The sequence below is a fragment of the Lithobates pipiens genome, unplaced genomic scaffold (assembly GCF_037356315.1).
Source record: "Lithobates pipiens isolate NorthernLeopardFrog02 unplaced genomic scaffold, aLitPip1_a1.2 Scaffold_25, whole genome shotgun sequence".
Lineage (NCBI taxonomy): Eukaryota > Metazoa > Chordata > Amphibia > Anura > Ranidae > Lithobates > Lithobates pipiens.
In genome coordinates, this window is record NW_027507787.1 from 12,225,646 (window position 1) to 12,240,320 (window position 14,675).

The following is a 14,675-nucleotide window of genomic DNA, read 5'->3' on the forward strand; positions in this document are numbered from 1 at the left end:
GCTTTAGGTACCTTATATTGTAAGCTCCTTGAGGGTAGGGACTGATGTGAATGTACAATGTATATGTAAAGCACTGCATAAATTGATGGCGCTATATAAGTAACTAAAATAAATAAATGTCTCAGAGGGGGGGCGTGGCCTGACCTTGGTGGAGAATGGCAGCATAATCCCTCAGCTCCAGCTGACTGAGAGAATCATCAGCCTACAACGGAGGAATTTTACCCCCGAATCACCCCGCAAACCATGGGAACCTCTTCCCGAAGCTCTTCAGCTTCCCGATCTAGATCTCCGAGGGAAAATACCGGGCGCCTGAGCCAGAATATCCCCGAAATGTTTCCGAGCCAGGCCGGCAATATGGTGGCGTCATGAGACGCCACACAAGCTACAGGCCAGTCACACAACGCTCGTCGGTGGACCCACCCAGACGAAGATGGCATTGTTCTCACACCCCAGCAACAACCTACGATCGGTGGCTACCGATATTAAGGAAACCCTCACAGCGGCGCTCACGGCGGCAATTTCGGATCTCAGAGTGGACATCCAGGCTATCTCGGGCAGAGTTCAGGAAGTTGAGAATGTAATGGCGACCCACTCCACAGTGATCCGGCGCTCCTGTCAGGCCATCGATACGCATACCCTGCAGTTGAGAGACCTCAACCGCCACATCGAGGACTTGGATAATCACGGAAGGCATCACAACCTCCGCATCCGCGGTCTGCCTGAAACCATTGATGCACAGAGGTACCATACATAATATTATATCTGATTGGTAACTATGCAGAGCTGCACTGTGTTCTCCAGTTTTAGTAAATCTCCCCCTGTGTTTGGCATTCTTGTTGTGTGTTTATGTTTTAGGTGCTCACCGAATGGGAACCTTTTTTTCATGTAAGAAGGCCTACCAGGGCCAGTGAGCTTGCTAAATTGTTTGCTTGTTGAATGTTTTCTCAGTTTTATTGAACAAATACGCTTTAAAATCCAGGTACCTCTTGGATATGTCTTTTCAGGGTATTTTTATTTTTTTTGCTTTTTTTTTTTGCCGACAGCCTCTCAATGTGTCCTGGTGACTATTGTCATTGGGACAGAAAATCCAATTACACTTGTCACCAGAACAGGAACAGAGGGAAAATCTTCCAATGGGGATACCTGTCCTGGTGATAACTGTCTAAAAAGGAATGTCCCCTCATTTTGTAGAGATTTATTTTTATATCCTCTTATGGCTCCCGGCAGAAAATAAGGGGAAATCTCCCAAGATTCAGTATTTGCCTGTCCTGCCCAAATGCAAAACAAACAAAAACAGAAATTGGCTACAATTGATTTCTACAAAGTTAGCCTACCCTTTGTGTATTGCTTCTTTCTTTAGTGGAAAGCTTTTATTTGATTTATTTTTTACTTTTTAAATACTTTTTTTATTAGAAACACAAGATAAAATCGTCCATTTTACCAACTCTTTGGTTTAACCACTTCCGGACCGCGCTATAAATGACAGCTACAGTGCGAAGTGCGATTACACCCCCCCCCCCCCCACCTGGGGTGCTCTGTGATCATAAATCAGGGTAAAGAGCCAATCCAAGGCTCCCGTGCACATCGCTTGATCAAGAGTGGCATGGCAATCATGGCAATTGACGGGAGAGGATCGTTATCACCCGGCTCTAATTTAATGCTGGATTCACTTTGATTGAAACTAAAGACGCTTCCAGAACTGCCTCGGTCAAATTTTATTTTGATACTTTCTGGCAATATCCACTGTCACTTCCCTAGTATTGCAAACTACTTAAAGCCACGTATCTGTTGATTCAACTACAACTTACTTTTCAGACCTCAATGTGGTGATGTGTCGTTAGTGGCCACTTTCTCATTAATTTATATCCTTTCCAACCTTACAAATTACATCTCGTGAATTCACTACAAATCTTGGGGAATCCTGGTAAATTGCTATGGTTACTAGCTGCATTATTTCCTGAAGAAGCTTGAACCGAGCGAAACATGTAGAAAATTGCAGCTCAGCTTTGCTTTTGTTTTTATGTACAAATTTGGGTAATTCTTTGTGGATTTCCATGCTGTACCATGTATGATCATTTTAATGGTTATATAGTGATACCTTGTTCATTGTTTATGTAAGATGTACAAAATAAAAAAATATATATTTTTATCAATTTATAGATAATTGACAATTTTTTTGACTTGATACCCGTAAAAGTCCCGGGGTTGGTACCCCCCAGCCCTCTTTTGGCCCCTTTAATCTTTTTTGGAACAAGAGGGGGCTCAGATGAGCATAAGGGGAGGGGAAGCATAGAATGCATAAAGGTAAAAAAAACATTCCCTGGTGCAAAATCAATCACTGTTCTTTAAAACATATGGTCCTGGAAGATTTACCTGCAGTATATGTTTGTTAAATTTTAGATTCACTGCCATATAGATGTTTAAAAATTTGACATGTGTCTACTATGAGATCATTTTGAAACTCTATATTAATTCTTCCCTATCTCTTTCTATATTTCTATCAGGACTGGGCACAATGATTTGGGTGCTGTGTTTTCTTCTCTCCCTGAAGGGGGCACTGGCTCAGAGTGACAAGAAACCGTAAGTATTTGTGAACCAGTTCCAATAAATTAGAGTGTATGTAAAGCCAAAATGTTTTTTTTTTTTTTTAAATATCGATAGAAAAGGGAATGGTGAGAACCCCCATCCCTTTTTTTCCCCTCTATCCCATTTTGGAGCCTTACCTGGGGTGATTAAATCTCTCCTACGTAAGGAGCAATCTCCTCTTAGTAGTCACTGTAACATGTGTTAGTATTGAAAAATTCCCCCTCATCACATATTCTAGTGACAACTGTAAATTTTCAGGTTTTTCATCACTTTCTGTCTCGGTGACAATGGTCACTAAGACAAAAGAAGACTAAAATAAGGAGAACCTTTCTAGGGGATGAGCAGCAATACAAATGTGTGCCATGGCTTTGATGATAAACAACCATGTGATCACTGTATTAGTGATCACATGGCAATCACATGGCTTAATTTTTATTTTTTTAATCGTATTTTATTCGATAGATTTTTTTCTTTACAAGTACATACTAACATAGAGCCACACTGTCACAAAGAATAAAATAACTAAAAATAGAAAAAAGAAAAATGTAAACAAGTAGCAACAAAAAAAGGAAAAAAAAAGACAAAAATTCAGCACTAAGCCCACAAGTTACTTTAAAATAAATATATCAATATAGCACCTGTACCCCTCTAACATACTTGGCAAACTAATAAAAATTCCCACAAGTAACAACAAGAACAACTTTCTCAACAAAGAGTAATAGACAGACCCATTGTGTCTAACTAACTAGAACAGTGGTCTCCAAACTGTGGCCCTGGGGCCTGATCTGGCCCTTTGCTTGCCTTTATCCAGCCCTTGGGGCACTGTTCCTCTCACTGACAACTGACACCAATAATGGGGCACCATTCCTTCTAATGATGCCAACTATGGGGCACTATTCTCCCACTAATACCAAATATGGAGACATTTACGCCTACTGATGCCAGGAAAATTTCCACTGCTACTGGCCACAGTTCAACCCCTCTAAAGTCTGAAGGAGAAAAAACTGGTTCCTTGCTTTAAAAGTTTGGAGACCCCCCTATTTAGACCTTTTGTGGTGTATCGGCATTGTTTAACAGCACATGAGACTTATTTGATTTCATTTAATACCTAGGTCAGTCTCCATGCAAATACAGCTTACCAATGAAGCCCCTCCTCTAGACCAGTGGTCTCCAAACTGCGGCCCTTTGCTTGCCTTTATCCGACACTATTCCTCCCAGTGACACCAACAAGAAGGCTTAATGGAAAAAGAAGAAAAGGCTGCACATTCAAAGGTTCCAAAAACGTGGCGCGTTTTCGGAACCTTTTGATGTGTAGACATTTTTTTCCACAGAAGTATTCCACAGAAGCGGGCCAGGGCTAGCACCCCTATGCGGTTCCAATTGGGTCATTGTACACACCTGGAGATTCTTTCTTTCCTGAAGAAGGCACCGTGCCTTCAGCTGACACCAATGATCAGGCACTATTCCTCCAAATAACACCAATGATGGGGCACTATTCCTCCCAATAACACCAATGATGAGGCACTATTCCTCCCGAAATCACCAATGATTGGGCACTATCCCTCCCACTACCACCAATGATTGCGCACTATTCCTCCCAATAACACCAATGATGGGGCACTATTCCTCCCAATAACACCAATGATGGGGCACTATTCCTCCCACTAATACGAATCATGAGGCACTATTCCTCCTGCTACTGACTACATTCACAATGTAATTGTTTGACTCCCAATGACGCTGGGGCATTTTCTACTCCCACTGGCCACTCCGACTAGTGATGGCCGAACGGTTCGCCCGGCGGTCGTTTCGCGGCGAATTTCCGACTTTCGCCGTCCGCGGGTTCGAACGCCTTTTTCCGTCGTTCGCCCCGGCGGACTTACGTGTTTAATGTATACAAGAACTTTAACCTTTCGTGACACGTTTATCATGTGTTACAGGACAACCAATTGAGACATGACAGCTCATGGACACTTGGACATTCCCCCTAACCTATAAATACACCCGATCCGGTGGCCATTTTACATTCTTTCTTCTGTCACTGTAGGGAAAGGATCCTGTGTGGAGTAGGGACAGAGAAAACGCTAGCTATTTGGTACACAAAAGTTCTTTTCAGGACTGGTATAGGTGTTAGGTCAGCAGCCTGAGTTTCTTTTGTCAGTTTAGATAAAGGGACAGAGCGCTGTATGCTGCTATTTTAGGGACAGCTCAGCCAGATTAGTCTTTCTTCATCATCATCATCATCATCATCATTAGCTGTTACTATCAGGTCCACAAAAGAGCTGTTCCAGCTAATCGTTCCAGCCTACTCTTTTTTGCCAATTTGTATAGGGACAGGCAGGAAGCAGTGTGTCAGGCAGTGAGGATAATTTTAAAGACTTGCTGTTACTATTAGTTCCACAAAGGTTCTTTTCAGGACTGGTATCAGTGGTACGGTAATAGGCTTGTACACGTATAATATTCTTTCTTCCAAATATAGAAAGAATATTATACTTGACTGCTGCCCTTCTGCTGCAGTCTGCTAATCATTCACAACTCACTTGTTCCACAAAGCTCTTTATCAGGACTGGTAACTTGGTCTGTCTAGGGTGCTACGGTACATAGGCTTGGGTGCGGTACAGTCTGCTGTTCTGTAAGGACCGCTATCGGTCCACAATACATAGGGTTGCCGTGCACTACTGCTGACCGCTGCCCTATACTGCAGCAGTCCTTCAGCGGTATAGGGACTGACGCACAGTCTGCTAAACACTAATACACAACCTGCTTGGTCCACAAAAGTTCTTATAAGGACTGGTAACTTGGTATAGGGTGCTACGGTACATAGGCCTGAGTGCAGTACAGTCTGCTGTTCTGTAAGGACCGCTATCGGTCCACAATACATAGGGTTGCCGTGCACTACTGCTGACCGCTGCCCTATACTGCAGCAGTCCTTCATTGGTATAGGGACTGACGTACAGTCTGCTAATCACTAACACACAACCTGCTTGGTCCACAAAAGTTCTTATAAGGACTGGTAACTTGGTATAGGGTGCTACGGTACATAGGCCTGAGTGCAGTACAGTCTGCTGTTCTGTAAGGACCGCTATCGGTCCACAATACATAGGGTTGCCGTGCACTACTGCTGACCGCTGCCCTATACTGCAGCAGTCCTTCATTGGTATAGGGACTGACGTACAGTCTGCTAATCACTAACACACAACCTGCTTGGTCCACAAAAGTTCTTATAAGGACTGGTAACTTGGTATAGGGTGCTACGGTACATAGGCCTGAGTGCGTTACAGTCTGCTGTTCTGTAAGGACCGCTATCGGTCCACAATACATAGGGTTGCCGTGCACTACTGCTGACCGCTGCCCTATACTGCAGCAGTCCTTCAGCGGTATAGGGACTGACGCACAGTCTGCTAAACACTAACACACAACCTGCTTGGTCCACAAAAGTTTTTATAAGGACTGGTAACTTGGTATAGGGTGCTACGGTACATAGGCCTGAGTGCAGTACAGTCTGCTGTTCTGTAAGGACCGCTATCGGTCCACAATACATAGGGTTGCCGTGCACTACTGCTGACCGCTGCCCTATACTGCAGCAGTCCTTCATTGGTATAGGGACTGACGTACAGTCTGCTAATCACTAACACACAACCTGCTTGGTCCACAAAAGTTCTTATAAGGACTGGTAACTTGGTATAGGGTGCTACGGTACATAGGCCTGAGTGCGTTACAGTCTGCTGTTCTGTAAGGACCGCTATCGGTCCACAATACATAGGGTTGCCGTGCACTACTGCTGACCGCTGCCCTATACTGCAGCAGTCCTTCATTGGTATAGGGACTGACGTACAGTCTGCTAATCACTAACACACAACCTGCTTGTTCCACAAAAGTTCTTATAAGGACTGGTAACTTGGTATAGGGTGCTACGGTACATAGGCTTGAGTGCGGTACAGTCTGCTGTTCTGTAAGGACCGCTATCGGTCCACAATAGATAGGGTTGACGTGCACCACTGCTGACCGCTGCCCTATACTGCAGCAGTCCTTCAGCGGTATAGGGACTGACGTACAGTCTGCTAAACACTAATACACAACCTGCTTGGTCCACAAAAGTTCTTATAAGGACTGGTAACTTGGTATAGGGTGCTACGGTACATAGGCTTGAGTGCGGTACAGTCTGCTGTTCTGTAAGGACCGCTATCGGTCCACAATAGATAGGGTTGACGTGCACCACTGCTGACCGCTGCCCTATACTGCAGCAGTCCTTCAGCGGTATAGGGACTGACGTACAGTCTGCTAAACACTAATACACAACCTGCTTGGTCCACAAAAGTTCTTATAAGGACTGGTAACTTGGTATAGGGTGCTACGGTACATAGGCTTGAGTGCGGTACAGTCTGCTGTTCTGTAAGGACCGCTATCGGTCCACAATAGATAGGGTTGACGTGCACCACTGCTGACCGCTGCCCTATACTGCAGCAGTCCTTCAGCGGTATAGGGACTGACGTACAGTCTGCTAAACACTAATACACAACCTGCTTGGTCCACAAAAGTTCTTATAAGGACTGGTAACTTGGTATAGGGTGCTACGGTACATAGGCTTGAGTGCGGTACAGTCTGCTGTTCTGTAAGGACCGCTATCGGTCCACAATAGATAGGGTTGACGTGCACCACTGCTGACCGCTCACCTATACTGCAGCAGTCCTTCAGCGGTATAGGGACTGACGTACAGTCTGCTAATCACTAACACACAACCTGCTTGTTCCACAAAAGTTCTTATAAGGACTGGTAACTTGGTATAGGGTGCTACGGTACATAGGCTTGAGTGCGGTACAGTCTGCTGTTCTGTAAGGACCGCTATCGGTCCACAATAGATAGGGTTGACGTGCACCACTGCTGACCGCTGCCCTATACTGCAGCAGTCCTTCAGCGGTATAGGGACTGACGTACAGTCTGCTAAACACTAATACACAACCTGCTTGGTCCACAAAAGTTCTTATAAGGACTGGTAACTTGGTATAGGGTGCTACGGTACATAGGCTTGAGTGCGGTACAGTCTGCTGTTCTGTAAGGACCGCTATCGGTCCACAATAGATAGGGTTGACGTGCACCACTGCTGACCGCTCACCTATACTGCAGCAGTCCTTCAGCGGTATAGGGACTGACGTACAGTCTGCTAATCACTAACACACAACCTGCTTGTTCCACAAAAGTTCTTATAAGGACTGGTAACTTGGTATAGGGTGCTACGGTACATAGGCTTGAGTGCGGTACAGTCTGCTGTTCTGTAAGGACCGCTATCGGTCCACAATAGATAGGGTTGACGTGCACCACTGCTGACCGCTGCCCTATACTGCAGCAGTCCTTCAGCGGTATAGGGACTGACGTACAGTCTGCTAAACACTAATACACAACCTGCTTGGTCCACAAAAGTTCTTATAAGGACTGGTAACTTGGTATAGGGTGCTACGGTACATAGGCTTGAGTGCGGTACAGTCTGCTGTTCTGTAAGGACCGCTATCGGTCCACAATAGATAGGGTTGACGTGCACCACTGCTGACCGCTGCCCTATACTGCAGCAGTCCTTCAGCGGTATAGGGACTGACGTACAGTCTGCTAAACACTAATACACAACCTGCTTGGTCCACAAAAGTTCTTATAAGGACTGGTAACTTGGTATAGGGTGCTACGGTACATAGGCTTGAGTGCGGTACAGTCTGCTGTTCTGTAAGGACCGCTATCGGTCCACAATAGATAGGGTTGACGTGCACCACTGCTGACCGCTCACCTATACTGCAGCAGTCCTTCAGCGGTATAGGGACTAAGAGTTTTGTCACAGGGTCATTTAAAAAATGACATGCAGAGGAAGAGGCAGGCCCTTCCGCAGGGGTGGTAGGGGTAGGGCAGGAGCAACAGGCTTGAGCCAAAGTGGGAAGTTGCAGAAGGTGCGTTCAATTACTTTAAAGGATGCACCAGACTTGGTTGAGTGGCTCGCTCAGCCTTACTCTTCTGCACCCTCCTCATCCTCTCGATCTGCACCCTCTTCTTCACTCTCTGCTATGTGCACCCCCAAAGACACTACCACCAACAACACGACCACCACCACCACCACCACATACCTTCCGCTTGAGTCACTGGAATTATTTTCCGATCCATATCAAGAGGACATTTCTGATGCGCAGCCACTCTTGGTATTGGATCAGGAAGAGGAGGTAGCAACAAGCGCTACTCAGCAGTCTGACGCCAGTACCCAGATCAGCCCAAGGAGGAGGTTGGTCCCCGGTGTTGCTGCCTACTCTACTTATAGCGGTGGGGAAGGTGACGTTGATGATGACGTGTCTAGTGATGTCACGTGGGTGCCCACAAGAGAGGAAGAGGAGGGGAGTTCAGAGGGAGATATGGACCAGCAGATAGGGAGGAGAAGCAGCAATGACTTACATTGCACAGCAGGGACAAAGCAGACTGCAAATGTATCAGGAGCGAGTCATCGACCATGTACGGTCACATCTGGCGCTCCCAGGACACCGGCACATGGCTCCGCAGTGTGGGCTTTTTTTAACGTGTCCGCTGCTGACAATAGCGTTGCCATCTGCAATCTTTGCAGTCAACGCGTTAGTCGCGGTAAGCCCAATACTCACCTAGGGACGACCGCCTTAAGAAGGCACATGAGCAGCCATCACCGAGCCCAGTGGGAGCAACGGAACACACAAAGCCACACTGCAGGCTCTCACCGTCCAGCCTCGTCTTCTACTTCTCCTTCTCCTCTCTCCTCACAATTGTCCTCCACTCCACCTTCCATCACGCCAAGCTCACATTTTTCTGCAAAAAGGCAGGCTTCCGTGGGCCTAATGTTTGAGCGTAAAAAAATGATGACGCCGGATAACCCTCTTGCCCAACGGTTGGCGGCTGGCTTGTCAGAACTCATAGCCCGCCAACTACTGCCATATAAACTGGTGGACTCGGAGGCCTTTCGCAAATTTGTGGCCATTGGAACACCACAATGGAAGGTCCCAGGAAGGAAGTATTTCTCAGAGAAGGGCATCCCAGAGCTATATGGCCATGTTCAGCGGCAAGTGAATGTATCTCTGGCACACAGTGTCGGTGCCAAGATACATCTGACCACAGACACGTGGTCTAGCAAACACGGGCAGGGAAGGTATATCAGTTTTACTGCCCACTGGGTGAACCTTCTGACGGCCGTCAAGCATGTAACCCGTGGCACCCGTGTAGATTTGGTTTTACCGCCACGGATTGCATGCAGGCCTGACTCTTCTTCTCCTCCTCCTACTCCATCCTCCTCCCTCTCCTCCTCAGCTGCCTCCTCCTTTTCCGCTGCTAGCGTCTCTTCCACTGCACCGCCCAAGCTCCCCAGAACCTATTCCACATGCCAGGTGAGACGTTGCCATGCCGTGCTGCGTCTGTTGTGCCTGGAAGCAAAGAGCCACACTGGCCCGGCACTCCTTTCAGCTTTGCGTTCACAGGCAGATGAGTGGCTAACACCGCTCAATTTGACAGTTGGTAAAGTGGTGTGTGACAACGGTGCCAATCTGCTTAGCGCATTGAAACAGGGCAAAATCACGCACGTGCCGTGCATGGCACACGTCTTAAACTTGGTCGTGCAGCGATTCCTTGTCAAATACCCTGGGGTCCAGGACATCTTGCGGCAGGCAAGGAAAATCTCGGCCCATTTCAGAAGATCTTACACGGCCATGGCTCGCCTTGCTGACATTCAGCGGCGACACCATCTGCCGGTCAGACGTCTTATTTGCGATTGCCCGACGCGATGGAACTCAACCTTCTATATGCTTGATAGGCTGCTCCAGCAGAAACGTGCAGTTAACGTCTACCTGTATGAACTCTGCGAAAGAAACGGTTCTGGGGAGCTGGGTTTTTTTTCACCGCGCCAGTGGCTGCTCATGCGCGACACATGCAGACTTCTGCGGCCATTTGAGGAGATCACCAAACTGGTCAGTCGCAGCCATGGCGCCATCAGTGACATGGTACCTTATGCCTTCTTTCTGGAGCGTGCATTGCGTCGTGTCATTGATCAGGCTGTGGAGGAGCAGGAGCGGGAAGATGAGGAAGTCGCAATGCTGGATGAATTCCCAGGGGGGGCTACTCTATCTGAGACAAGTCAACAACAGGAGTCTGATGAGGAGTCAGAGGAGGATGGTGCCGGGGCGGATGAGCAGGAGCAAGAAGAGCATGCTTTAAACCTTTCTGGGATCCCTGTTGTGCGAGGATGGGGAGAGGAGAATGAAGAGGACGACATTATCCTGGATGATGAGCAGGAGCCAGGCCACCACACCGCTTCCACTTTAGTGCAAATGGGGGCCTTCATGCTCCAGTGTTTTAATAGGGACCCCCGTATAAAAAGCATGAGGGTCAAGGACCAGTACTGGGTGGCAACGTACTTAGACCCCCGGTACAAACACAAAATGGCGGAAATGTTACCGCCGTCGCAGAGGGCTGTCAGAATGCAGCACTTCCAGGCCTTGCTTCGAGAAATGCTGCATTCTGCTTTTGCGTGCGCTGGCAGAGGAGCAATTCCCACTCCCAGAGAAGGATTTGCGGGTACCAATCCAACAGCGCCTGCAAGAAGAGGCCGGTTTGAAGATGTGTTGGTGACTTCGGATATGAGGTCATTCTTTCAGCCGACCCATCGACAGGTGTCATCCGGATCCAGCATCAGGGAACGCCTAGACCGTCAGGTGTCCGACTACATTGGGTTAACGGCCGATGTGGACGCTCTGAGGAGTGATGAACCCCTAGACTACTGGGTGGGCAGGCTTGACCTCTGGCCAGAGCTTGCCCAATTTGCAATCGAACTGTTGGCTTGCCCCTCATCCAGTGTCCTGTCCGAAAGGACGTTCAGCGCAGCAGGGGGGATTGTGACCGATAAGCGTACTCGCCTAGCTCACCACAGTGTTAACTACCTCACATTTCTAAAAATGAATGAGGCATGGATCTCGGAGGAATTCAACACATGTGATCAGTAGACCATGTATATGTCTATAAACAATTTTTGGAATCAAGCACACAGACCTTCTTAATTCATTTGGCTCACTTCCCTGACCCAAAAAAGCACACCGTACTATATGCCCCTACCCTCCTCTTTGAAGAGGTTGAGCGGTGTCATATTTCTACTGGGGCTGCTTATTATGAGGGGTTCCCACCATCCCTGTGCTGTGCTGACTTCCTCCTGGGTGTTCTTATTATGAGGGGCTCCCACCATCCCTGTGCTGTGCTGACTTCCTCCTGGGGGTTCTTATTATGAGGGGATCACACCATCCCTGTGCTGTGCTGACTTCCTCCTGGGGCTGCTTACGGTGCTGCTGTCAGCGCTGTATGTCACGGAGCTGCTGTCAGCGCTGTATGTCACGGAGCTGCTGTCAGCGCTGTATGTCACGGAGCTGCTGTCAGCGCTGTATGTCACGGAGCTGCTGTCAGCGCTGTATGTCACGGAGCTGCTGTCAGCGCTGTATGTCACGGAGCTGCTGTCAGCGCTGTATGTCACGGAGCTGCTGTCAGCGCTGTATGTCACGGAGCTGCTGTCAGCGCTGTATGTCACGGAGCTGCTGTCAGCGCTGTATGTCACGGAGCTGCTGTCAGCGCTGTATGTCACGGTGCTGCTGTCAGCGCTGTATGTCACGGAGCTGCTGTCAGCGCTGTATGTCACGGAGCTGCTGTCAGTGCTGTATGTCACGGAGCTGCTGTCAGCGCTGTATGTCACGGAGCTGCTGTCAGCGCTGTATGTCACGGAGCTGCTGTCAGCGCTGTATGTCACGGTGCTGCTGTCAGTGCTCTGTATCTCCTGCACCCTCTTGTTTGCCTACCCTGGTCCCTGACCTTCCCTCTCCTCCATTGCCTTCATTAGCTCCATAGTCCTGAATTGTCAGAACAATTTCCCAAATAAAAAAAAAATGCTTGTAGTTATCGATCCCAAATTCACCTCATACATGTATTATGCTATTGTCCAGGTGGTGGGACTACGTGCTACCCCCTAATAATTACCCCGTGGCCGCAAATTCGACCTAAAGGTTTGCGAAATTCGCCTCCCATTGAAGTCAATGGAGCCCGCGGCGAACGGTCGTTTTCGCGAACGTTTGTGTCCGTTCGCGTTTCGCGTTCGCGAAACGTCCCGTCGGAAGTTCGTCCATCACTAACTCCGACTCCCCCCCCCCCCAAAGAACAGTAAACTGGCCTTTTTTTTAAGAAGGTTCAGAGACCCTTGAACTAGACGATATTGCAGAAAACTTATATAGATCATTACGAGAGAGGTGGCTTTATTGTATATAAAAAAATATATATATTGTTGCCATTAGGGTCAAGACTTTGACTATGGTTAAAATTAGGGTTACCTTTTTTGGCACAGGCATAGGTCCAGGATAAATAAAAGAATCTTCTGCAACCTTTAGGAGCCATTTAAATTTCAAGGTACCCTTAAAGAACACCAAACTTTCACCTTCCCTATTGACTATGATGACATTTCACCAAAGTTTTCAAATTAGTGAAATGAAAACTATCAGTTCTAGTTATTTTTGTATTTCTGTAAAGTCAATCAGGGAAATAACACATATATCCCAGGAGGCAAAGGTCGCCTAGGCGAATGATGTGCAAGGAGGGGATGGGACTGCACTTTGTAATATAAAAGAAAAACAAAAACAACCAAAAAAAAAAAAAAAAAGACAGCCCTATTCTGGCAGCAGAGAGGAAGAAAGTTTCTCCTGCTTTAACAACCAGTGATAGGGAAGGGGTTGCAGTAGCAAAAATGCCACTCTGCCACACTGCATGCAGTGACAGGCATTCTGTATGCCAACTTAGAGTAGGTCTCAATTACCTAAGAAAGCATTAAGGTAAAAAAATATTTAGGCTTTCATAACTACTTTAAATAACTTCAATATAATAATACAAATTGGGTTTGTTTTGTGGTTCTAGATGCATTTTTGTTTTCCCTGTTCTTTTTCCCTTTTAGAAACTTTGGCCTTCTTGTTCCACCTGACCTCTACTATCCGTCCGAGGAGACATTTTGTATGCATACTTCTGGTGACCTTAAAGGCTATTCCTATCTGAAAGTGAATCTGGAAACCTCAGCAGGAACCAAAACTCTGTACACAGTGCACCCAAACATGCCACCCTGGCACTGCCAGTCCTTCGAGGTATGAGTCAGTGGTGTTCTAGATGAGTAAAGACGATTAGAAAACGAGGGATAAAAAGCCACGAGAAATCCTCTCTTAGTAGGCTAGTTACATTGTACATATGTGGAAAGCAAGGTAAAAAGTATAGTGAGCGTATACTCACAGTCATAAGGTTGCTGAATCCCCGTCCTAAGGTCAAGCAAACTATTTTAGCACATGTGGAGAATATGATCGTCTCCATGTAGAATGTGGGTGATTACACTCAATGCTCATTGGAATTTTCATTGCGCTAGGTTGTGATGGGATCTAATAAACAATGGTAAAAAAGGATGCGCCCCCAAAGTGGAGCCAATGTTGGCCAGCAGAGGTGCCCATTCAATAAAAAGATGCTTCCAGGTCGATCTTTCAGGAAGGTTGGTATTTATCCAGACTGCTTGTTGGTGCTGGTAACTGACAGCTGATGAGCCTGGGCAACTGATCCAACATATGTACTATATACCTTTTCCTGACAAAGTAGCCATTAAAAAGGCCAATAAATGCGTTGATGGTGTTTTACCTGTTTCTATGATTAGTGAATACTGACTTTCCTGAAGAATCCAATTGGAAGCACCTTTTTATTGAATAGGCACATCTGTTGACCACACATCGGTTCCACTCTAGGGCCTCATCCTTTTTACCTTTCTTCCAGGTATGAAGATCAGAATGTTTTTTTAATATTGGTGATGGAATAAGAGGATCTTAACTATATGTGACAGGGCCCTATAGTACAGCCATTAAAGAGGAAGTAAAGGCAGTTGAATAAATAAAATAAAAAAGGGAACCTGCAAGGCAAAGGCATAATGAGCTAGTATGCATAGCATACTAGCTCATTATGAATAACTTACCTGAGAATGAAGCCCCCGAAGTGGTCCTCCGTCTTCATGTCCGCCGCTGCCATGGATACCGGAGTGACTTCCGGGTCTCACT

The 14,675-nt window shown here is 46.8% G+C and overlaps 1 protein-coding gene across 1 annotated transcript in view; it reads left to right on the top strand.

Moving 5' to 3' along the window:
* The first annotated feature begins 430 nt into the window (after positions 1–430).
* LOC143930040 (alpha-2-macroglobulin-like protein 1) overlaps positions 431–14,675 on the top strand; it is a 310,325-nt gene continuing 296,080 nt past the window's right edge. The window contains exons 1-3 of the mRNA XM_077453939.1: positions 431–741; positions 856–885; positions 13,547–13,730. Of these exons, the coding sequence (XP_077310065.1) occupies positions 431–741; positions 856–885; positions 13,547–13,730 (525 nt within the window). The remainder of the gene's footprint in view (positions 742–855; positions 886–13,546; positions 13,731–14,675) is intronic.